The sequence below is a fragment of the Cyprinodon variegatus genome, unplaced genomic scaffold (genome assembly GCF_000732505.1).
Source record: "Cyprinodon variegatus isolate N-32 unplaced genomic scaffold, C_variegatus-1.0 Scaffold393, whole genome shotgun sequence".
Classification (NCBI taxonomy): domain Eukaryota; kingdom Metazoa; phylum Chordata; class Actinopteri; order Cyprinodontiformes; family Cyprinodontidae; genus Cyprinodon; species Cyprinodon variegatus.
The window spans coordinates 535913-561642 of record NW_015150846.1 but is presented as its reverse complement, the minus strand read 5'-3'; the positions used below and the strand labels follow the sequence as shown (position 1 = coordinate 561642).

General features: G+C 39.6%; 1 protein-coding gene across 1 annotated transcript; it reads left to right on the top strand.

The window, feature by feature from the left end:
* Nucleotides 1-1231: 1231 nt before the first annotated feature.
* On the top strand, nucleotides 1232-24358 carry rorb (RAR-related orphan receptor B). Its single transcript, XM_015387401.1, has 10 exons — nucleotides 1232-1581; nucleotides 18914-18999; nucleotides 19101-19242; nucleotides 19329-19760; nucleotides 20042-20163; nucleotides 20357-20489; nucleotides 22691-22798; nucleotides 22888-22998; nucleotides 23594-23706; nucleotides 23816-24358. The coding sequence occupies exons 1-10, from the start codon at nucleotides 1575-1577 to the stop codon at nucleotides 23978-23980; spliced, it is 1419 nt and encodes a 472-aa protein (XP_015242887.1). The 5' UTR covers nucleotides 1232-1574; the 3' UTR covers nucleotides 23981-24358.
* The last annotated feature ends 1372 nt before the right edge of the window (nucleotides 24359-25730 follow it).

Here is a 25730-nt window from a genome sequence, read left to right as displayed (position 1 = left end):
ATGCTAATTAACTAGTTAACGAAAGAAACGGGTCCATTTCTCTGAGCTGGTTCAGGGTCGGCTTTGGAGGCGCCTGTGCAGCGTCTTATCCCTCCGCCAAAACTGGCTGTCACACTGCAGCATTGATAGGGTCTAACACAGTTGCTCCTGGCTCATAAATATACATCATTCTCTCTTTATATTTGAACACACAAAAATATCCTTGTAAAAAATCAGCTGATGAGAAATATGTTATAATAATGGGTAAAGATTTTAATTAGTTGAGTTTAAAAAGCAGCATGCCTTTAGAAATAAAACTCATATATGTTTTACATTCATTGAAATACACAGCGTGTTCTATTTCAAAGCATGAAGAAAAAAGTTGATCAATATGCAATAACTCTGTGGAAGGTGTGATAAAGGGTTTGTTTAATGTAAACCCTCAATTTTTTCTGTTCGATTAGGGTCTGATTGGGGCTGAACATATATTAAATTACATTAAACCACCAAGATGCTGCTTTTTAATGTTTAGAAGCTCATCGTAGAATGGTTGGTTTTATATGCAATCATCATTGCCATTCTGACTGATCTGCGGATACATGGCCTTATATACAGCAAAGGGATCCACTTTGAATTATGACATCTTTCTATAAAAATCCCATTCAACCCTCTCAGGAAGTATAGGTACGTGATCTTTTCTTTTGGATCAGGACAGATGGGGAACCTTTGAGCCCCAAATGCAGGGTCAACACTGGTCCTTTGCTGATCTTTGCTACTGAAACCTATGAAAAACCCAGCAGAGCTGCTGTTTTTGAGATTTTATGACTTCTATCACATTCCTTTGAAGAAAAAAAGTGTTTGTATGCAGTCTGATATAGTGCACCTGTATGAAGAAAAGATCGTGAGTAACCAATTCACCTGTCAGTGATCATAATGTTTGGTCTTATCTCTGTCTACTAATAAAGCTCCTGTGTTTATTAATTGGTCTGCCATAGCAAGGTTATCAGCTCCCTTAAAAATGCTGTCTAGATCTGAGCCTGCGCATGCATTTCACAATGCTGAGTGAATGTAGAAACTTTACCGTTCTCAGAAGGTTAATAGAGTTGTGTGTGTGCGGGTCTGTGTGTGTGTTAAAGCTCCAGGCGATTGCAAAGAGAGAGTGGGAGGAGCGGAAAGTGCTCCAGTCCAATCCGGGCCGCCGGGTAAAGCCTCTCCTCTGCGCTCTCCCCTCCCTCAGCCCGCAGAAAACAGTGAAACCCTCCCATAGAGGTGAGAGCGCAGATGTCACGAGAAACGCGGCCACACGTCCAGAGCACAGCGACCGACCTCAGCCCGCCTTCCTGCGCCCCAGTCCGGGATGCTGTTTTAGCGCAGACACGCTTTGCACTCAGGGCAGCCGCTGCCGGGGGACGCTGACGCAGATCATCCACGCTCCTTTTGTCGCCGCGGTGTTATTTTGAACCAGGGATCTTTGCCACCCCACAAAAGCAAAGCAAAGCACAGCAGCCACCCTGTTTTAAGTGTTTATTTTTGGTTCTTCATGACTGCTGCTTTGGGAAGCGAGTCTCAGCACCAGCTCCAGCAGCGCCAACACGATGCGAGGTAAGACCATCATCCACGCACACACACCGCTTTATCCCAATATTTACTTATCTGTGTTATTTATCACTTTTATTTCAGACCTGCCAGAATCACATTACAATAAAAAAGTTTATTTTCTGCATGTTTGTTGCGGAACACGGGTTGACTTCTAAATCCACTTGGATCAATTGTTGCAAAATTAAAAGTGGCAGGATTCGGTCCGGACACAGTCAGAAACACAAAGTAGTTGACACTTATTTTAACGGGTCTATTGTCGGGTGATCAGCTTTATTGAACGGTGTTGTGGGTTATAGGAAACTTTTTATGCGCTCCACTAACCCATTTCCTCTCAAACGCTGAACTTTAACGTTAAAGTCGTCCTGAGCGCACACAAATGCGCACAAATTTACGCCCTGCGTTTTACGCATAGATAACGCACTGACCCACGGGTTATCCCAGTCTATAAACCATTTCTTGCAGGGAAATTAAGTTCAAATCGGAATATTCAAGTTTTATTTGAATATCTGCATGCAGGTTATTATCATTTCAAGTCTAATAACATCTTATCTTTAATACTTTAATTTTTTGTTTTGGATCTCACTTTTTTTTCTTAACTTTGTGCATTTAATTATTATTCAGATTACCACATTCTCTGATTATGCATGATAGAGATTTTTAATCTAGTCTTTAAATCAGACTGATTTAACTGGTTAAACCCCCTCGTGGGGCCACAGGCCAAATATGTTTGAGAACATATTGAAAATATATCTGAATGCTTTGATGTTTGTGTATTGAATTCATCGAAAATATTCGTATCCACCTGCAAACATCCTATTAAACTGAATCTGAATTTTCTTTAAACACATCTTTTTTAAAAAGAATTACCTATTCGAGGGAAACCACAAAGAAATTGGACTTTAAACAATATGTTAGTTATTTTAGTCATACATGTGAGAGCATATTATTCAGAGAAATACCAGGTGAAAATTATAAATGCAAAAATGATATTATGATATTGGGTATTAAAATAAATGTACCGATATGGCATTTCCTTGTCGATACCAATATCCTATCCTCTTTTCAGCCTTATCTGCTTTTTTCATTTTCTTCTTCAGGATACTAATTTTAAAACCAAACACTAAACAGAAATGTATAGATTATTCCCCTTTATGTCCCACATATCTCTTAGACTTAGACAGATTTATTTTTGTCATTTTGTATACACAAGAGTAAACAAAAAGAAATTTCGTTTAACACTGCTCTAGACAATTTGATTTTTTAAAGTGCAGCCTTGAAACAGTAATAAATAGCCCTACACATCCCTATACATATCCCAAACTTGTATCTGATTTTTATTAAACTTTAAAAAAGTGACTCAAGTACCGACTCGTGTTTATTGGATAAAAATAGTGACTTTTTTAAAGTTTTGGTTGTGTAAGTGCTATAAAGTTTGATGGTTTGGAGCTTTTGACGTGCTCATACCTGAAAAGAGCCAATTAGGTGAACATTGAACAAGATCTGAGATTGACTGATTGCTGGATAATCATTAGGGAAGGGAAAAGTTGTAATATTTATGAAAATAAGAAAAATAAACAAAGAAATTTTAAATATTTTGATTTAGTTTTCAGTTCAAACAGCAGCTTCAAATGCAAATAAAAGTCTCTTTATCCCTCTTAATGTCTTCTGAGGTGATGTGCTGCAGTAGCTTCAGGCTGTCAAACCTTGGGCCACTAAAACCACGAGAAGGCCCCCCACCTCTCGCTGTAATCCCAGGCAAACTCCTCTCATCCACCTTGTATTTTGTCCATGTTCTAATGGGTCTTGCGTCCACTCTCGTGCACAGAGGCTTTTTGGGATGGAGGGGGGGGGGGCATACCAAAAGCTCCTGCTTTCACTTTATAGCCGTGCTCGACAAGAGGCCCCTGAAGCGTCTCCCTCTCCCCTCTTCACCATGGCCCCTCCCTCCTACCTCCTCTCTCTCTCCATCTTCCTCTCTCCCTCTGCACGCCCCAAAGGGTTTTGTCAGATAGAATTAAATCAGTGTGGGTTGCGCGGCCCCCGCTTCCAACCTGTGTCTGTGTGTGTGTGTGTGTGTGTGTGAAGGCTGAGCTGCCCTTACACAGAAATTTGCTCACAACCAAGGTTATGAAAAATAGAGGCCTCTCATGAGCCGTGGTAATTAACATTTAACAAAAGCTACAACTCCTGAAGCCCCGAACGAAGATGATGTCACCACAACGCCCGGCGTGGAGCAGCCAGGAAAAATAACTGACACAATATTGTCGGAAAAACACAATCAGCATCTAAGGACGTTTGTTCTTGTAAGAAGGGTCAGCACTGAGTACGCCAAATAACTGTGTGGATGTCGATGTACGATGCGTTAGTGACGTTATTGGAAATCATTTCGATGCCAACCAGGCTGGACTTCAAGTTTTTATTAAAGGTCAAAACCACAATATTTATGATTTAATCACTGAACTATAACTCAGTTCTAAATGTATAAGATTATGTAATAGGTTTTTAATCTGAGAGTCATTTATTACCAGCTAAAATCAATATTTATAACAAGGCCTGAATAAAGATTTTATCTGAGGTTTGAATGAAACAGAGTTGATTATTTACATTTAGTGTCAAAGGAGGAATAAAAAATCGTCAGAGTGAAGCTTAAACATAAGAACCAGATATCTTTGTCTTACTGTGAGTCTTTCAGTTTTAGCCTATGAGATCTCCTCCTTAGATGCTTTGGGGGTCAAATAAGTTTAGCCACAGTTGGAGCAACAGGGAAGGGGGGGCACTGTCATTTAATCTCTAGGGGTAATAACTTGTATATCACAGCCTTTACTACATTTTCACAGTTACAGAGGTCTGAGAAGCATTAGACGATGCATAAAAGTGGAAATGATGTATCTCAGAGAACACAAAAACTGCACTCAGACACAAAAAAGCTGCTGCACTACGCATGACGGCCTCATGCCAATAGAATTAGTCCCATCCTGCTTTACGTTGGAGGCTTGTGCGACTATCGATTTGTCCAGCTCCAGAGCAACCCTGCTGATCAATTTTTAGTCAAAGCCATCGGAAACAGTCTGTCCGGATGGATCTTTGGAACATAAACCTAAAAGGCCTTTGTTTATATTTAATGTAAAATGGGAGCATTTTGGGCAAAAACAGGTTACGCATTTACTGCTGTGAGCAAACCAATGATTAGAAATATAAAAAAAAGTGATGTAGGCCTGTTTTAAAACAAAGAGAAAGTGTCTAAATATGGCTGCAGGATGACTGGGCTAATAAAATACCCCAGCTAAGTCTGGCTTTTTGTTTATTCTCCATGTGCCAGGTACCTATGGCCCTCAAAGTTTAAACACCGATATTTTTAAAAACCAAAGACGGCTAAGTGTAAATAGCCATAAAACTAGATGTCAATGGAAGTCCAGTGTTTCGAGGGAAAAGTCCTTACTCTATATAAGTTACAATTGCATTTGCATTAGTAGAGGAGAAATATTTAGGCATTTTCATACTGATAATCTGTTTTCTTTGTGTCTGAGATTTGATCTTTTCTTTCATCTTAAGAAAAATAAAACATAAAAAAATGCAGAAGTTTATTTGATAGAGGAAAGAAAGGAAATTTCACTCATCCCATTTATGAGTTCAAGCCTATGTCTCTAGGGTTTACCTTATTTTCAATTTAAAATTTGGTTGTTGCATTTATACAATGTGAACAGTGAGATTTGTTTGATTTGATGCATTTAATAAATAGGGGGAAAAATCTGAGTTTTCAGCATTGCCATTGTCAATAAATGTTCCAATAATGATCTCTAGTTGATTGATTGGTGCATCTCAAATATTACTGTTATCTGTAGGTCTGCACAAAACTAAAAATTATTACATATGAACTGAAACACTTCATAGTTACTGTTAAGCCAGCAGCTTAGAGACCCGTCAGTTAGGAAACCGGTTAGCGAGTTGTTATTTTAAGCAAATTGGTGTTATCCAATGTTGCCACCAAGTCAGTTGTTGAACACAATAGTGGGTTCCTGGCCTGAGCAGCTCCTGCTGGCAGCGTTATATCGCTGTGATTCTGGTTGGCTTTCAAGCCGGGGATTTTTGTTTGTGTTGTTTATTGTTTTTTGTGCTGACTAATGGCCCAGTGTTATGTAAGAGAGGAGAGATTACCCCGAGCCCATGCAGGCCACACTGTTAATCCTTCAACTCAGCGCTACTGACTGACTGAGGTACCACCAGAGTGCTGCTCTAACATTAATTCAGGAGTAACTCCTCACTGCCTATACAATGAGCTGCAGATACAGACGCTCCAGTCCTCATCTAGCATGTTTTCAGATTCTTTTCCAAACGAGAACTTTCTACAGGTGTGGCCTTGATGGGGGGGTCCCGCTGCTATCACAGCCTGTGTTTGTTTAGTACAGGCTCAGTCTGCATCCCGTGTTGGTTTTATCCCTCTGTGGCAGTCCAGAGGGTCTATGTATTATTGCTTTGCCTTTTTCTCCCTTTGCTCTATTTTCTTCTCTTCTTTAAATCTTAATACACACAAAGCGTGGGCTATACGGCACACTTTGCTTGGCGTCTCAGCTTTATCTTTGCCGGGAGGGATTTCAGCCCAAACCGCTCCTAGACGCAAAATCTGCCTTGAAATCACACAGTCCTCTGACAGCTCCTTCTGTTTTTGTCAGTTTTCATCCATAAAGGCAGCGTGTCTCAGAGGGCGCAGCGATATTCAATATTCACATTTTCCCCGAATTAGATTGAAATGAAAACTGAGAGAGGGAGTGTGTGTGTGTGTGTGTGTGTGTGTGATGGGGGGTTACAACGCTTAGCGAGCACAGAGACAAAGTGAATGATGAAGAGCGAGACAAACTTTGGCCCAAGGTCACAGAGCAAGCTACAATACACTTTACCTGTTAATTTAGCTGCTCTAATTTAAAGTAGCTCTTTTACTGTAAATAGAAACATCAGATCAATCTTAATAAGGAACCTGAATGGGAATCCCTGAGCCTTACAAGCCATAAATGAAAATAGACGAAGAAGGCAGAATGTGAGCGAATGAGTGAGATAAGAAAACAGGGCAAATAGGAGAGAGACTTAAGAGTTATATAATGACACAATTGTGGTCATGTGCATATGTCTGCTTGTGCAAGAACCTGCACCTCATGCAGAACAACAAGGGAGGGTGTCCTAAAGGCCTGATTTGTGTTTATCTATGTGCACGACTGAACAGTCTGAGAGCAGACACACAGACAGACAGAGGCTAACTTCCATGCCCTCTGATTGTACTTCCACATTGCTGCCTCCCTGTGCAATGAATAACGTGAGTGCCTGCAATAGCTGCATCCAAAGTCCACGACTGCAAACCACCTATTAGACTTTAGCTAACCCTGAAAGCAGATTAGTCTATATACTGAGACAATGTGTTCAAACCTCTAGCTGTTATATTTCTAACTAATTTAACACAAAAAAAATGTTTTATTTTGTCTCTAAATAGGTTTTTCTTTATTATTCCTAAAAGTAATCTTTTCCAAAAGAAAAGGAACAAATAATAATAATAATCTCAACTTTTGTACTAGCAAAAAATAAATCATCTCTCCATAGTTACTCTGAAGGTATAAAACGTTTAGATGAGCTTTGATTTTGCACATCATCTCTGAAATAGTCAGAGTAAATCCTCTGCTAAGGTGTTCTATGGCTGCAGGTGAATGGCACGCACCTCTACAATAAGCCCATTATATGATTTGGTCTACTGTTGGCATCTTTTCTTAATGACAAAGATTAAGCTGTTTTAGTGCTGCTAATCCCATTGAGAGGACTCTTATTTGGTCTACCTTCGTTTCTCTCCCCTTTCCCAGTTGCAGCTCTTAAATCTGTGCCTGTGCGCAGATGAGAGAGACTGTTGACATTAGATCTGCCGTCATTCACAAAGAGAATGCAATTAGGAAACATAGACTACTGTTGCCTTCGCTGCTCTCTCGGCTCACATTTAAGGTTCAGAAGATGTTCTGTTGAATCTTCCCACTGGAGGCTGAGAGCAGGTGAAGAGAGGAACAGGCCGGGTCGAGTCAGATTGAGTCGAGTCGTTTGATAAACTTTGTGATCAATTTGCCTCTGTGAGAGATGCCCCTGGGGGCCACTTTGGGGAGAACCTTGTTAGGCTGAGTTAAATTGCTGCCCGAGGTGAGCTATTAGCGGCCATTCCTGGGAGAGGACGCGTACACACGCGGCCGCACATGTGTGCGCTCACACACTCGCTCCCTCTAACAGCCACACTGAAACATAGATGCATCAAAAACAAACAAGCTAATTGAGAACTCCGACGCATCTCTATTTACTCAAAAGAAGAGACTTTTTGTGCCTTTTATTTCCATGAAAGATGCAATAAATAATAAATGATGTACAATTTGATTAGGGAAATCAATAAAAACACTTAAAAACCAGACGTCTGTGTCCCTATTACATGCATCAACACCTAGAACCTCCAACATTTTCACTCTACAAACTAACAGCATCTATGCATACAGTGAAAGTCAGACAAAGGTTGTTGTGATGGTTTAAAGTATAATCGGAAACCTTTTTATTCCCAATATTTCTGTTTGATACATAAATATGACATACCGTAAATCCAGGAACAGAGAGTATATGTTTTTTTTTTACTTTTTGGTTTATAATTCTATGAAGAAAAAAATAAAATTTGCATATTCAGAAAAGAGTTTAAAGAGAAGAGCTGATTGGCATCGACTGGGAAAAGATTGATCGCTGTACGTCTGAAAAATGACTCACAGAAGGAAATATTTATCTTTCATTAAAGGAGAAAACTACCTAAAAGGACAACAAAAATACACTTAAATGAACGATTGCAGGAACTAAACTGCACACAGATGCAGACTCTGAAAAAATTTGTAAAAACTCCAGACAAAGGAGTAATAATGCGTAGTTTCAAGAAGCATTCTTTTCTTTTAAAGTAAGAGGACTTTGGGTACTAACCTGCAGCCCAATACGTGGATTCAGTTTAACGACATAAAACCATTGCTAAGTACTGAAATGTTATTTCCTCTTGCAAGTTTTGACTTTCTATTCTTTACATAAAGTCATTTTTTTTCAAACCATGACTACAAGAACACATAAAAAAATCAGGTTTTGAAAGAAAGTGGCCAGTTTTCATTTTATCCTGTTAGGTGTCTCCACTATATGCAGCTCTCTTTATTAATGCTTCAAAGTCTATTCAATCTGATTTGTACCAATGTTCCTGTTCCCTGGTTTGTTCTGAGTGATCGCTGACTCCACAAAGGAAAAAGGAAAATTATCCTCGTCCTTACGTAAGACCTGAGTTTTTGTCACCCCTCTCTGTTTTTCTATTTTTCCTCTGTATGCTGGAAAAACCACTTTTCCTCTCCCTTCCCCCTCAAAGACCCACACACTCACACTGTCATCTGCAATTAGGCTCAACAGGAACACCATAGTAAGAGGGGCGCGAGGTTGAGGGAGGACAACCATCGCCAACAGATTATTTTTGACACTTTCCCAATCAGTGCATTTTTTTTTCTGTATTCTTTTATGAGCTGAATGTATTCAACCAACCAAAGCATGAACAGTTTTTCAGCAGCTCAATCTGAACACTTGCCCGTTAGTGTGAAGTTAGATGGAAAGCAACTGTGGGGTACAGGAGGCAGGGAAGCTTGCAGTCGTCTGTGTGTGTTCTTGCAGCCGAGTCTGCCGCGGTAATGACCAGATGCAAGCCTCTCACACTTGCAGTTGCTCCTTCCACACTGATGCACTCACTTGGTCCTTAAGGAAAGGTCAGGGGCCATCAGGGTCCTACCGGTCACCTAGGGGGTTGTACTGTGGGACTGTGTGTGTGTGTACAGTGGCCTTGAGAGACAAATCTAAGGCGGCAGATGGGCAGACTGTGTATACATGCATGCATGTATGTGGGAGTGTGTGTGTCAAAGCAGGGGTCGAGTTAACCCTGTGGATTTTTTCCCACGCCTCTGTCTTCTCTTATCTGAGCGAGGACACGTGCTGCACTGGGATGGAGATGCTTTGTGTGTCTGTCTGCTGGAGGTTAGCCGGGGGAGGGAAAGTTTGAAAAACATACTGTAAAGTCCATCGCTTTTTTTGTCTGTTGTTTGAAAGTGTTTCACAGTGATGAATGCATTTGAGCATGTCTGAATATGTGCTTCAGTCCGCCTGAACGTATCTCCTGGAGTGTGTTAGTGCGTGCATGCATGGGAATCGATGCACTGGATGACAGCCAGTGGCCCCCTTCTGTTCTCTATCCATGACGTCCAATCACTCCGTGGCACAATATTCTCTGTGCAAACTGCAGCTGATCCCAGACCTGCTAGCTGAGCAATTACCCAGAGTGCTTTGGGGCTGCACAGCAAGCTGGACAAGCTCATGCCCTATGACATAGACTATCTCTGTGTTTGCGTGCGCATGTGCATTTTATTTGTTTCTGAGGAGGAGAGAGGGCGTTAGGGGATGGTGGAGGTTAGTATATGTATCCAATCACAGTGTGGCTGTCTTTAAAAGATGGATTAAAACTTGGTTGACAGCAGGCATCACAATGGGGGAAGGGGAGATCAGCCCACTCGATGACATTATGATGATTACTATAAGACAATGCCCAGCAGACTGAGCAGGGTAAGGATGTTTGAACTCATAGAGCAAATACTGGGGGTATTAGATCAGTATGTCAGCCCTGTGGTTCGACTAGCATCAGCCATTATAGGCTGGACAACCAGACTAATTTACACCACTACATGCCATATTAATATGGAAAGGAGAGGGTGGAGTTCAAGTTCAAAAGCTGAACTAAAAGGTCAGTGAAAACAGATGAGAACAAATCAGACATAGATATGATGCAAAAACATTTTGTCTGTTTTTAATTTCTTTTTATCTAATTAAACACTATAAAATAAATATTTCTTTATTATTATTGTAAATGTTGAATTTAATTTCTGTAAAGGCTCTTCAGACCTCGTATTTGCAGATCCACGACCACAAGTGGGGTCCCAGCCCTAACTTTTTGAATCAGTGGTCTAAACAACTCCAGGATAATTGGTCCCTTTCACAAATTTATACCTACATGTTCCATTGAATCAATATCCTCTTTCATTTTATGCCCATATCAAATAATTTCATATCCATGTACTCAAACTATCTGTTTATCTTTGTACAATAACTTCTGAGGGAACTGCATGTTTTCAAACATGTTGGTTCTAACCCCCTTCAGGACCAGTAGATTCTTATGAAATTTTACAACTTTTGATCCACAATCAAATTAAAATAAATCTGCAACCCTCAGGTGACCGATATTCATTAGGATCATTTTTATGGTATGAAACGACCACAAAACTGTAATATGACTACAGCTAAGGAGCAAAATGACTAGCTCCTGATTTTAAACACATCTCAGGTCAGTGATTTCAAAAATATCAGAAAAAAGCCAGAATAGTTGTTTTCATATTAACTTTTCATTAATTAGTTTCTAAGTTAGAAGGTTAAATATGGAAAATGTCTTCATTTCTTTATGAAATCTAAAGAAAACTGTTTAAGTAAACAGATGCCCCTTTTCTACTCAGCACTTTTCTCATTTTAAAACAACCTTCCACTGGATATTTTCAGTTTACTCACTAGTAACTCACTTTGATAATTATTTAAAGTAGTTTTATGAATTCAACTTGTTTCCTGTAAGATAACAAGGTTTTATATAGTTTTTGTCATTAGAATCCAGTATTTTTGGTTAAAAAATAGAACATAGTCAGAAAGACCAAAATTATGAAATGCTATAGAGGCCAGCTTATCATCATCGGGTCAGAACTAAAGCAGTTCAAATAAATTGTGTTTTTAAGCCTTAATAATCCATGTTGATCTGGCAAAAAAACAAACAAAACCCTTCTTACCTTACCTAATTCTTACCTGCTTTATAATTTTACTATTTATCCCCATCAGTAACAGTTTTTGACTCCAGCTAATAAGCAGGATGTTTCTCAGGGTTGTCTTGGTTTCGTGTGGGGTCACAAATATAAGGTTATAAATGTGACAGTTGAACAATTTCCGATTATTAATAAACGTTCAAGAAAAAATAACTGATATATATAAATGTTTTAATGCATGGTTATGAAATGGGAGGAAGGAGGATGGTTAGAATTGACGCAAAATGTATCCAGAGCCCCATAAATACAAGGACACAAAGTAGGCAGTTTATAAATCAGTGCCTTACAAAAAGTGCCTTACATTCTGTAATCTTAACCAAAAACATTCGTGAAGCTGTGTGTTGACATTTCTGGCACAGAGGTTGATGTACAGTATGGATATATAATAGGATATCTGAAATGTTTCTGATTTTCTTGGTAGCCTGAGAGTCAACCGCTTTCCTTTTTAAGTTTTCAAGATTTTAAACAACTCACTCAGATTAAAACAGCTCACAGCAGACCATACGCAGTGGCAGTTTTACATGGATTTTAATAGGACAGCATGACGTGGAAACATGACAGGAGACACGGGGGAGATAACCCAAGTAAGCTCTGCTTTAAGCAATTCCCAGCAGTGTGCATTAACCCACCCGGCAATCGCGCCACCAGAACTTTTCTCCATGCTTTTCATCATCGAATGTGAGACAGAGGGATAGAGAAGGAGCTTGTTTCCCTCTCTAGACTCGGCGAGATAAGACTAAAACAAGGTTTTCCCAGAGAGATGGAAATAGATCATAAAACTGAGAAACTGAAATGATCTCCCAGTCACACAGCCACTTACAGCGAGGCGGAACACAAGTGAAGAAGTCAAACAGACTCAAGTGAAGGGGATGATCGCATAATTCAACCGCATATAGGCATCTAAGATCAGTGGCGCAGCTGTTCGGATTTAACAAGGGGGTGGTGGGGGGTAAAATGCCGATCTCCTTCATTTTCCCCAAAGATATCTAGTTAGCTGGGAAGCAGCAGTACATATTTTTTTAATGAAGAGGAGATACCACCCACATTCATCTTATCAAATCAACCCCTGAGACTATAGCGGGAGTTGTGTTTGTCTTTCAGAAGAGGCTGACACTGGCAGAAGTTATGGCAAAAAGTGATTTTAACTGTTCTATAAACTGCAACAATAAAACGCAAAGCTCTACTCGTTCCCTGGTATTGTTGCTGCTTGACATCTTGTTTCTCTTTGGGTATATTTCCACCATAGATCCCTGCAGGCAAAGCGAATGAAAGATGCATGTCCAGTCTGGCCCTTTGGCAACACTAACACATGGGGACCAAACATGTATAGCAACATCTAGTGGCCTTTCTCAGCTGTTGCATTGTCCATCCTTTCAAATCTCCTGCTTATAGTTCTACCACCAGGGGTGTGTGTGTGTGTGTGTGTGTGTGTGTGTGTATGTGTGTGTGTGTGTGTGTGTGTGTGTGTGTGTGTGGACACTTGCAGACTTCAGAGTGAAGAATTGTGAAGGCATTAGAGCACGGCGGATGCTTTTTGGTGGGGCGTAATGTAGATAATTAGGACTCTATTTAGAGAAAGGGCCAGCCTTGGAAATACACAGGAGAACCTCACTTCATTAAAAATCAATTATTACAAAACACGTGCCAGCTCAATACGGCCCTCATAGCCACAGTCTGCCCCACACACACATACACCAATGTGCAACTCTCCTATTACTATCTTTGACGCCTCCTTAACTAACTTTACCTCCAGTAGGTTATCTCTCCACTGTGCGACGCACCTGATCCTCCTCTTAGCTAAGATATCGCCAGCGTTGCAGTCCTGCTCTTACATAATAACCTGAGGATAACACACAGTCTCCCGCTGGCTGAGGATGCTGTCAGTCATTCCGCTCTGACTGGGTCGGCTTAGGTCAGAAAGATGTCCACCTCCCACCACTCATAAAAGACATGCAGCTCGAGGGCGAACAGAAATGTGCGGCTTTTCTTGCTCATGTTTTCCTTTCAAAGGGATGTCTGTCAAGAAAAGCTTGTGGAATATCTGCTTTAGGTTTCTTTCAGTTCGGTTTTCTGCTGCAGCGCTGAAGCCCCAGGTTGCTTCTGTAATGCAAAATCATGTCACACAGAATAAAGCATTATCAGTGGCTCTTCTTTGCACCCAACAAATAAACATGTCTGGATTCTGTCACATGTATAAAATACGACTGAAGTTCAAACTGTGCTGATGTACAAGTGGGAGTCTTTTCATAAAGCGTTTACAAAAGCCTCAGCTGCTGAGATCGGGAGCACAGATGATCGCTGATGACATACAGCGTTGGCTCCACACGCGGATGACATCACTTCCTTTAAGAGTGTGACGGCTAAGCACATCATTGCTTCGACATCCAGACGAGTACGGCGAGTGGGCAGTCACCCTGGCAACAGGGATGCTGTCATGACTGTCTATGTATCCCACCTGACAGTCGCCGCTGGCTATACGCATAGCACACACACACACACTCCACAATGCTATCCTCCCACACATTCAAACACACACACATATGCACACGGGGTTACATGCATTACTATCCTGGGTTTTTCCATTTTACAAGTTAAAGGCGTCTCCAATACACAGAATTACAGAAATGCACATGCCCACACACCCATGTTCTTTTGGGGCTCAATATGTGACACAAAAAGAGCGTAATCTCTAAAACAAAATGGTGAAGATGTGGCGTAAATACCAAAGAACTGCTGAAAAAAACGTTTAGAGCTTTATTTAATACTAAACGTCAGCTATATTTAAAATACCTTCGCTTTGCTTCGCTGTGCTTACTTTTACTTTCATTACAACTTGTAATTTCATTGTTTTTAATTTCTTTATTATTTGATGCATTGGAACAAATAGTCTAAGAAGGAAATTGGCATGTGTGTATTTATCTGTTATCTGTTAATTACCCTCAAGAGTCACAGACTTAGTGAAATGAATTCCACCTGAGTGTAATCTAAGTGTCACATCGTGTGTCAGTGTAAACACACCTTTTCTGAGAGGCTGCTATACACCTCTAAGCAAGAGGCATCCCATCATGTTGATCAAGGAGCTCTCCAAAAAAATCAGGAACAAAGTTATTTAGGAGTACAAGTAAGGGTGGAGATATAGATAAATAATAAAAGTATTTAATGTTTCCATGGAATATTATTAGAATCATATTCCTCAAATGGAAGCACATGGTATCACAACAAACCAGTCAGGAAAGGGTCTCCCACCCAAACTCACAGACTGGGCAAGAAGGGCCTTATTATTAGAAACAGCATATAAACCGAGGTAACCCAGAAAGAGCTGCAGAGTTGGCTGGGCTTTATTGAAGAGTGGCCAGAAAAAGTGATTATTTATAGTTAAAAAAAGGGAATGTGTGTTTTCTCAAGAGCATGTGGGTGACTCCCCAAATGTCTTCAGGAAGGTTCTCTGATCAGATAAAGTTCATATTTATCTTTTCAGAAGAGAACAAGCTTACAAAGAGCAAATGCGGCTGCCGGCGTACTGATAGTTCTTCTTTCCTTTCCGATTCCAGAAACAAGAGGCCAGATACAAGAGGCTGAAATTAGTTTTCTCCACAGGGTGGCCGAATACTTTCTTTTAGATGAGGTTAGGGACTCTGTCATCCAAGAGAGGCTCAGATTAGAGCTGCTACTCCTCCACATCAAATCAGCTAAGGTGGCTACATTTTAGATGTCCTTAGACATCATCCTGGAGAGGTTCTCCACGTACGTTCTAGAACACTCAAGAGGCCCAGTGGACAACCAGGGACTCGCTGGAGGGTCTCTCGGCTGGCCCTAGAATTTCTTGTGGTTCCCCCAGAGAAGCTGGAGGAGGTTTCTGAGAGGGAAGTCTGAGAGTCTCTGCTGAGACTGCTGTCCCGGCGAAACATTCACCGTTAGCGAGACAATTACAATATTTGCCTTTTAAGCATCTAAGGAAAGAGGTTATTCCTGATGCAACTTCAACACTTTTCATCCAGCAAATAACAACCCCACAGTGGAACATGGTGGTGGCAGCCTTGTGCTGTGGGCATGTATTCAAAAGCTTTAAATCAGCTTTGACCAGTTTCTCTGGTTAAAGCTGATTGAAAAAGGATGGAGCTAAACACAGAAATATTCTTAGAAAGGCAAAGCCAAAGTCCAGACCTCATTCCAATGAGAATCTTTGATTAGAATTGAAGATCACTTTTTACGAGTGAAAACAGGGGGAACAATTTTAAGAAAATGCAAAAACCTCATTGGCACGTTAGGAAAAACTTACTCCGTATTTTTTTTTTTTTTCCTATTTATGGTTTTCAGTCTTGATACAAAAATTTAGCTTCTTTAAATACCTGGCTGCCCTTTCCCCATTTGTTGCTACACGCTGCTGTTCAGCTGGCTGAAACAGGGTCAGGGGTTAGGCTACTTGGTAGCCAGCTACGTCCTTGCAGCAAATATTGAACCATTCTATCTCATATTGTTTTCCTTCTTGCTCTGTTAAGACCAACAACATCAAAATAATCAGAACTTTTGCATATAAATTTGCAGTACTCAGAAAAATGATGTTTACTTTGAACATTACAATCCTGTAATGAAGTTCATCATAGCTAAACTCTCACCTATGCTCACTTGGTTACTGTCCAGCCTTCTGACTGCTGCTCATGTTTGGTCTGTTGACATCATCTGTATCTCGGGTGGAACTGACCTGTTTAGTAGCCTATTAATAGTGCGTCACAGACTCACGTTCAGTGACAGCTCTGTTTGGACTCTGTGTTCTGTCCAAGTCCAGTGCTCCGCTCTGACCCAGTTTACAAGCAAGAACTGGTGGAAATGGGTCAATCAGGAGCTGCAACAAAACTCCAGAGCATGAGCTTTTTTTCTACTTTAGGTACAAAAAAATCTTAGTCTTAATATTCAACAAGAAAGATAATGTTTTAATATGCAATAGAAATGTGTTGAAAAAGACATGATAAAGTTGCAGATTCAGACCAGATCTTGGTGAACCTGAAGTTTGCTTATAGAGGTAACAAAAACATTCATAGATTTAGTTTTACAAATCATTTACTTTCTTCTTGCTGGAAAGAATATAACATTACAGAGTGACCTGGCTAGAACCCTGGATTTAACCTAAAGATTAGGGTTATGACAAAGAGGGACTCCAACCTGCTGGAACTCATCGATAAATATAAATCGTAAGATAACCAGTGGAAATGTGCGAAAACCCAATAAGAAATGATGACTCCTATAATTCCACAAAACATTTTCCACCGATTATTCAGAAGGGGAAAACTTTTCAACAAGTTGGTTTTTGTTAAAATGTAAGTAGAAAACTGATATCTTATTCTTCTCTAGCTATCAGAACCAAATTTCTGGTCTGAGTGAAAATAATCTGATCATTTAGAGCTTGTACTTTAAAGGGCATCTATCATGTAAAATAATTTTTTTATCAGCTTTTATCTGTACAGCTTTTCCTTCATCAAAATCAAGCACAAATAGGTGTTTAGTTTGATTCATGCATCTCTGAGTAATCCTCATTAATTCTGCTGTCTGAGCAGCAGCTCCTCCCTTACTTGTACCAAGAGGTGGATAATATTTAGATAAAAGGCTCCCTCCCTTAATTTGAAGGCAAGTGTTTTTCTTCCAGGCTAGCAGAAAAAATATATATTTTTCATAACAAATTAACCCATATAGTCCTAAAGCAATTATTTGATCATATTTGCCTATAAGTGACTTTGAAAGTCTGAAGCATGATACAGAACCCTTAGAGTCCTTTAATGTCTGTAGATAGACACAAGAGGACAAAAGAGATATTGAATTAAATAAAAAAGAATAAATTAGAATAACAACAGCAAGGTATCTATGCCAATAATTAGGGTTTTAATTTTAGTGATTAGACATAGTAGAAGTACAAATATTAATATCCAAAATAGTCTTACCTCAAATAATCTTTTACTGGCAAGGGGGGCCAGGGGTTAAATAATTTTGCATCGTCTCTATTTTAAGTTTTCTTAAAATTAGTAAATACTTAATAGTTTTTATTTTATTATTTTTTTTAACTTGACATGGACACATATTTGATCTGAACTTTCCAATAACCTAACGTCCTAATGAAGTCATAAATCTGCTTTTGTTTCTCATTGTTTCCCACATTACTGAAAGTAAATCTTGTCATTAGAGTTTATAGATAGCAGCGATCGGCTGTACCTGCTCAGTTGCTCAACAGACAGAAATTACTCCATTGATCCTCATAAGTCATTATCCAATTATGTATACTGCAGACTCATTGTACAGCGCACTCGCAATTATACTACATTTGTACATAAATACAAGTTTAAATTTTGCACATATAGGAGAAATTACGTAAACATGACTGCAGTTTAAAATCAACATGATTTGGAAATATTTTAAATGTGGATGAAATTACATGAGCAATGCAATAGAAAGTGTGTGCACATCAATGACAGAGCAGTTAGCCAATGCTAACACATGCACAGATACATCTGTTCATTTCTCACACAGAATTCCTAAATTCAGACATGATTTCACCACAGGTAGGACTCAGCAAGGAGATTAACACGTGAACGGCTGTTTCTGCTGAGGGTAAGGCAGCACTCAGCAGAGGAGGGAACCAGCTCATAAGGAAACAATTTAGGATTAGTTAGGCTGTCTAATCTCTTTATAGAGACTGTGCCATCTCAGCAGCATACCTGCCTAGCTCCACATCCATGTGCATCCATCATTTCATGGGGAACAGGGGGAGCGCTCTTTTTATATATTATGGATAGCGTGCTCAAAGAACACCACAACAGGTGTTTCTCTGAGCTGAAGTAGTTTTTGTGCATATTCTGTGCCTTTATTTGGGAGCATATATGGAGCTGCCTCTTCACAGTGAGTAAGATGACATGGTTTGATGAGTGCAAGTTGTGGCAGAGAGAACAGGCAAGATGAGCATGAACAGAATGTGTGGTGCTTCAGTGATGTAACCAGTTTTCTCATTATGGGACAAGCCTTTTAACCTGCAGGGGTCTCTGTACTTCAGTCCACAAACAGAATCCACTCACAGGCTAGTCATGTACTGGTGGTGTGTGCAGGTTTAAATTCTGCGTTTGTTGCGTACTTATGCAGTCCTAAGTGCCCAGTTAGCAGAAAACTCCTGCAAAGACATAATAAATGTCCACATGTCACCGTGCCCTTGTGAATTTAAAGTCACAAAAATAGGATCCAGGGACGCGTTGCAAGCTCAATCAGGTACTGCCGACGACTTAAAATGAGAACTCCAGCTGGGTTGCAGGACCGCTGGCTGAACAAGATTGAGTTCAGGGGAGCAGGAGTTTGTGTTAAGTCCAGAAAGTAATTTTTAAACCAAATGTTTTCTGTCTTCTCAGTAATTGTTTTTCTTTTCTTCTTCTCAGCCCAAATCGAAGTCATACCATGCAAAATCTGTGGAGACAAATCATCAGGTATCCACTATGGAGTCATTACGTGTGAAGGCTGTAAGGTATGACCTAAGACCTCATTAAGAAATTTAAAACTAAATCACCTGGTGTATTAATCTACAGGTATTTAAGTGTTTGCTTGTTTTTGGTGGCTTGTACCCAGGGTTTCTTCAGACGGAGTCAGCAGAATAATGCCTCCTACTCCTGCCCCCGACAGAGGAACTGCCTCATCGACAGAACGAACCGCAACCGTTGCCAACACTGCCGACTGCAGAAATGTCTCGCTCTAGGAATGTCCAGAGATGGTGAGACCCGGTTTATCTCCATTAATCTAACGGTTTAGTATTAGTTTTATTTTTGCCACCCTGAGTTCTTCTATCTGCTCCTTTAGCTGTCAAGTTTGGTCGCATGTCCAAAAAGCAACGTGACAGCCTGTATGCAGAGGTCCAGAAGCACCAGGCCCGGCTGCAGGAGCAGCGGCAACAGCAAACTGGAGAAGCTGAGGCTCTGGCCCGGGTTTATTCATCCAGCCTAACCAATGGACTGTCCACCCTCAATCATGAAATTGGGGGCACCTATGCCAACGGTCACGTCATAGAGCTACCAAAAGGTGGCCACGTCAATGGAGGTGGAGTCCCTGGGGGCTACTATGGGATGGATTCCACCCAGCCGTCTCCAGACCAGTCAGGTTTGGACATGTCAGGCATGAAGCACATTAAGCAGGAGCCAGTTTACGACTTGACGCCGGTGCCAAACCTGTTCAGCTATGGAGGCTACCAGGAGAGCCAGTTTGGACCACATAATGTCAGCATTGGAGAGCTTGGTAAGAATTGCAGAAGTTTAATCTTAAAATAAACAAAACTTCAGGGATTTTTCTTAAAGGAAATTAATCATTACCCGCAAAGTAAATCTGGAAGAAAGTGTGAGTCAGTGTTCTAATCTGAAGGCACAACAGGAGATCAGGCCGGCTTATGTGGCTAGCTGACAATGTGTCATATTACTGTTCGGAATACCTCCGGCAGATTGCACTTTGTCAAAGTTAAGCACTTCACATCAAATCAAAGAAATTTTGAAAAGACTAAATGGTTTATTCTCTCCCTATAGACCGCATCGCTCAGAATATCATCAAGTCACACTTGGAAACATGTCAGTACACAACAGAGGAGCTACAGCAGCTCGCCTGGCAGACACACTCCTATGAAGAGGTCAAGATGTACCAGAGCAAGGTGAGCCTTCAGATCATCTCATTCTCACTCAGGATAGCACTTTATGTGTTTTTTTTGTTTTTTTTTTCTTGGATGTAATAGAGAAGAAACATAAGCAGACGAGAATATTTGCAGGAACACGAAAAATAACAATGAAACATAGCCGGTATAATTTATTGCTATGAATGCCTAAACTTGTTTCGGATGCTTTCAGCCCAGGGATGTGCTGTGGCAGCAGTGTGCCATCCAGATAACCCACGCCATCCAGTACGTGGTGGAGTTCGCCAAGCGCATCTCAGGGTTCATGGAGCTTTGCCAGAATGACCAGATCCTGCTCCTCAAGTCAGGTGAGATGTTGGAGCAGCAGCTGCTACATTAACTGGATTTAAATTTTTTTTGGCAAATTGCTCCACTAATCAGGATTTTGTGGCTGATTTCCAATGATAAACCTGAGGTCTGTCTTTAAACAACATGTAGAAAAGAGTCCATGTTAAGTCCAACTGTAACTGTTTAGATTTCTCTATAACACATAAAGCCAGGGCAGTTTTACCCTCAAAGGTTTATTACATGTCACATGTGATTAGATTAACAAATCAATTAGGAATCACAATAAAGTCCAAGAAATCACAAAATGTAACTCCGCTTTTTATCTCGTGATGTCAACATTTTGAAGATGGCAGCAAAACTGATTAATTTACATCTAATGATTGAAAGAACACGAGATTCAAAATATCTGAAAATATTTTTTCTGTGCTAAAGTGTTTTCTGGGGAAAAAAATGTGACATGATTCTCTCCATCTATAAATATATAAAGAGTCCACATATAAACCCACATTTTTTTTAAAGATCTATCTGGTATATATGGTTAAGAATGATAAGAACACTCCTATTTTGTTTTTTTGATTGTGTTCATTAGGGTTACATACATTTTAAAATAAGAAAGGAATACATAGAAAATTAATATGTAAGCTTGCATAAATTATTAGACCACTCTTTTTTTCCTTTGTGTTCATTGTAGTCATTAGGTTATGTGTCTTTAGAAGAAGAAAATGACATTGGTGGTCTAAAAGAAAAATGTTTCCATGTCTTTTATCAAAAGTCCAGCTTAAAACTGAGTTTTCTAAAAGGCTGAAAATATTTTCAAATCAATAAAGAACATAAACACATGTAAAATAGATACAATTTTTAATGTTTTTGAAGTATTTGGAGCAAATACAAAAGGTAAAACTGAAAGTTTAACCTGAGCAGGCTAAACTATTGTTACTGTCACTAGTTTGTGGTTATTGAAGTTGGAACACAGAAAATGTAAGAGTTAAATTGGATTTTTCTTTGTTTTCATGCAATTGTATATAAATGGCTAAAGGTATTGAACCATAAACAGAATTGGGTAGAGTACCCAAAAATTTCCTAGAGTAAGAGTAGCACTACTTAAACATATTTCCACTCAGGTAAAAGTAAATAGGAGTCATCCAAGAAATTATTTAAGAGTTAAAAAAGTACTTGCTAAAACGGCTACTTGAGTACTGAGTAATTGATGGCTTATTACATCTGATTGCATATTTAAAATATGCAAATTCTGGTATTTGAAAGTTATAGAATAAAATTAAAGAAAATAACATAAGTAAATAACAGAATTACAATATAACAAAACCAGACAAAAGAAACCCTTTTCCAAATCATTTTATTAACATATAAAACCATACTTTACTGTAGGTAATGTATAAATATTAGAAAAGGCTAAAGAACTTCCATATGTACTCCTTACTTTATAAAAAGTTAATTCCCTAGTAACTCCATAGGTGTGTCGGGGAACCAGCAATTTTACTCAACAGTAGCTTTACTCTCAAAACATTTGTACTTAAGTAAAAAGTATGGTAAAGTGAAACAACTCTTAAAAGTACAAAGTTCTCTAAAAGTTACTCAAGTAAATGTGACAAGTTATGACCCTACTCTGTTTATAGATCAAATTACGCCATTTCCAGATGTTTACTCTAGCAATCTCTAAAAAAAAAACTACTAGAAAAAGTGCCACTGGTTTGACTGGGTGTGGAGAGATCATAGGTTGATAAAATATATTTGAAAGAAGTGTCAATCAAATCAATTATTTTAGCATTTTAGTGTAAGAAAGTAATATTTAAACATAAAATACAATACCTTATCAAAACAATAGGCTACATCATTTTGTAACCCGCCTATAGATTCTGTCCTGTTAATATGAGAAATTCAGTGTTCCGAATTTTAGCCTTCCTGTTATCTGCCATAGAACTCACTCTCCCTCGTACAGTATAAGTTAACTCCAAATATGTCTCACATATCAAACATGTTGTTATCTTTTAAATAGATTTCTATGTATGCCACTTAGTTTGGGCTTATGATGCCATGTTTAGAAAAAGATTGAATTTTTCCGTTTCCACCTTCCTGGTCGCTGTTCAAGACTGGTCTAGCTGAAAATTGTTCAATCCCATTAAACATAGAATTTTTGTTCTTTTTACTTTTGCCAAAACTATTTCCATCATCATATTAATTCGTATTAAAATAATTCTTTCAGGTTGCTTGGAGGTGGTCTTGGTACGGATGTGTAGAGCCTTCAACCCTCTTAACAACACTGTTCTCTTTGAGGGGAAGTATGGAGGCATGCAGATGTTCAAATCTCTAGGTAAGGCATTTTTATATATCCATGTTTTCTTTTTCCAGAAGCGACAAAGAAGAACAAGAGTAATAACATTCTTACTTTGTCTCTTTAAGGTTGTGACGAGTTAGTGAGTGCAGTGTTCGACTTTGCCAAGAGTTTGTGTTCACTGCAGCTAACGGAGGAGGAGATTGCTCTGTTCTCAGCAGCTGTACTAATTTCCACAGGTCAGTCTTTGTCCAAAACTGTCATAATAGTTCATGTACGAAACAAATTCACAATAGAAAACAAGATTTTTTTCTCTGATGATACTTGTCCTCCCTGAGCTGGTATCAAGATAAACCAAACAATTGAAAAGGTCAGCGTTTCTATACAGCAAAACGTTTATAATACTGCCCATGCAGTATGAATGAAAGTCATTTTAAAGAGGCATCAAAGAAAATGTTGAAATGACAGACTTTACTGAGCATCTACTAATGCAATACCTCCCAACCATCTGTTGCTGCACACTGTCAGCTGGCTGAAAGGAGGGTGTTACATCATTTGCTGACTTGCTAGGGATATTTCTGTAAGGGGAAAAAAGGAAAGTAAGAATTACACTCAATCAAATGGAGTGTCACTCATTGCTCCCATTAAGGTAACAGGGTTTCCAAACTGCAGTTATATTAGCTCTCAAAGTAATTATGAAAAACACATAATGACTCAAGCCTTATTGACTTTTTCATAGCTGGAGAAATTCAGTTCAACCTTAGTGGAGAGTGGAAGGTCAGCTCTATTATTCCGCATCAACTTTAACACTGAAGAAATCTCATGTCTCCGCAGATCGGCCATGGCTGATGGAGCCTCGAAAAGTCCAGAAGCTCCAAGAGAAGATCTACTTTGCTTTGCAGCATATTATGCAGAAGAACCACATGGATGAAGATGCACTAGCCAAGGTAGGCTGAAGAATTTACAAAAAATATTGAATGCAATCATCGCAATCATAGTTTTTTTTCTGGCAACCAAAAACAAAAGGTTCTTAATACTGTTGTCCTTGTTTAACAGCTGATCAGCCGGATCCCGACACTATCTGCCCTGTGTACACTCCACACTGAGGAGCTTCAGGCATTCCAGCAACTCCACCCAGAAACCGTCAACGTTCTCTTCCCTCCGCTCTACAAGGAACTGTTTAACCCCGACCCAAACTCTGCCATGGCCATGCCTAAGTGACCGCCCTGCGGTCCAAATGCAATGAACAGTTGAAGAAAACGGACCAAGAAAATGTGTCAGCTGTTATCTGACAAGACACTCTCGGCCATTCTGGCAACTACAGATGTTTTTGGAGCTCTCCCAGGCTCCTTCCAGGCTGGTGGGTGAGGATTCATCAGCTAGAAACTTAAGAGTTACTATACCAACAATACTAGGAATGTCCTGCACTTATCCCATCCTGTTCACCGATACAGTCTGAAGAATGTATATACAAGTGAAGCGTGCCCCAAGCCACAACCTCAGAGGGGGTTCCAGGTGTCTCCGGAAACGAACTGACCAGAAATGTACAGACTTTAATGACAACTACAAACAATTTTAAGCAGTCAAACTTTTTTTGTTTTGTTTTTTGTTAAAAAGGTGGGTAAGTTAATTTGATCTTAAAAAGAAAAAGGTTTTCTTTTTTTTTTTCCAGTGAAGACATTGTTATTTGTGGGAAGCTGGATGGGGGAGGGAACTGTGGATTTAGAAAAGCTATTGTAGATATTCTTCTAGCTGAGAGCAGATTCCAGTATTATTTCTTTTTCTGTTAAAATAAGTTAGTCCTAATTTAAATATACAGCCGCCCAGAGTGGCTGTTGATACCTTGTCTATGTGTTCCTATTTTATTTGATAGATTCTTGTGTACAGAATTTGTAAAGTTGAGACTTGTAAAAGAAAACTGGGCAAAAACTGGGAGCAAGTTTTGGGTTTGTTGATATTCAGAAGCCTTGTCTGGTTTTGTTCATATGTATAGAAGGTGTTACCGTCCTTCTGATCAAAACTTATTGAAATGTAAAGAGAGGATATGAAGGATTTAAACTACTACTTTTCAATGTGAAGATATATACATAAATGATCTATTTTGCAAGGAAAAGAATCTGGCAGATTTGCCATCCTATCAGTCGTTTATTTCTCGCTGCAATAATTATGTCCGATACTAGCTAGATTGCTGTGGAACAATCAACCAGAAGGAACCAATCAGAAACAGGGGCCTCACATTGGAGCCCGCATCGCCTCCTAACGCAGTCTGCTCTCAAATACACTGAACTATCAGGACTTTTTCGTTCGGATATGAGTAGATAAGTCAGAGACATTTTACACATGTAGTGATTATCCTTAAAATGTGAAAAGAATCCACACAAACTTGAATTAAAAACAGTCACTAAAATCTACATAGGTGCTGTATGCCCTCGCCGTCCAATTTGCACAATCCAGCCAATGGATATCAGCCACTCCCCCCAGGCTGTATATGTGGGACCCTTTTCTCTAGAGAGCAATAACTTTCAAACAGCATGTCTGGTGTCAATACTTTCCATTTCCCTTCTCCTGAGCTGTTATAAACAGGGTAGCAAGCCTAAGGATGCACTGTATTATTTACTCTTAATTGACAATGTCTCACAATCATGACAGACGGTAGGCATTCCCTCACCAACTCTGCTCAGTGTGGCTAAAATCACATACCGAAAATGTCAAGAAATGCAGTCGGCGTTGATCTCAACACCAGACCTAGCTGAGCTTTATCGTCGGCCATTTATGTAGAAAGTTAGACAATCGTTCATTTTCTACACAACGGGTAGCACTTAAAACACTATTTAGTGTTTGCAAACACTGGGCTGGAGCTCCCCATTATCTCGTTTAATTTTGTTTTAAAGGAGGACACATCAGTTGCTTGCATTAGAGTAAAAACAGAGCCCTAATAAGCAGTAAGGCATCTCAGCAACATCAACATGAG

Coding starts and splice junctions, on each gene's coding strand:
- rorb (XM_015387401.1), top strand. Junction 19,761..20,041: donor TGTCAGCATTGGAGAGCTTG/GTAAGAATTGCA, acceptor CTCTCCCTATAG/ACCGCATCGCTCAGAATATC. Junction 20,490..22,690: donor GATCCTGCTCCTCAAGTCAG/GTGAGATGTTGG, acceptor TAATTCTTTCAG/GTTGCTTGGAGGTGGTCTTG.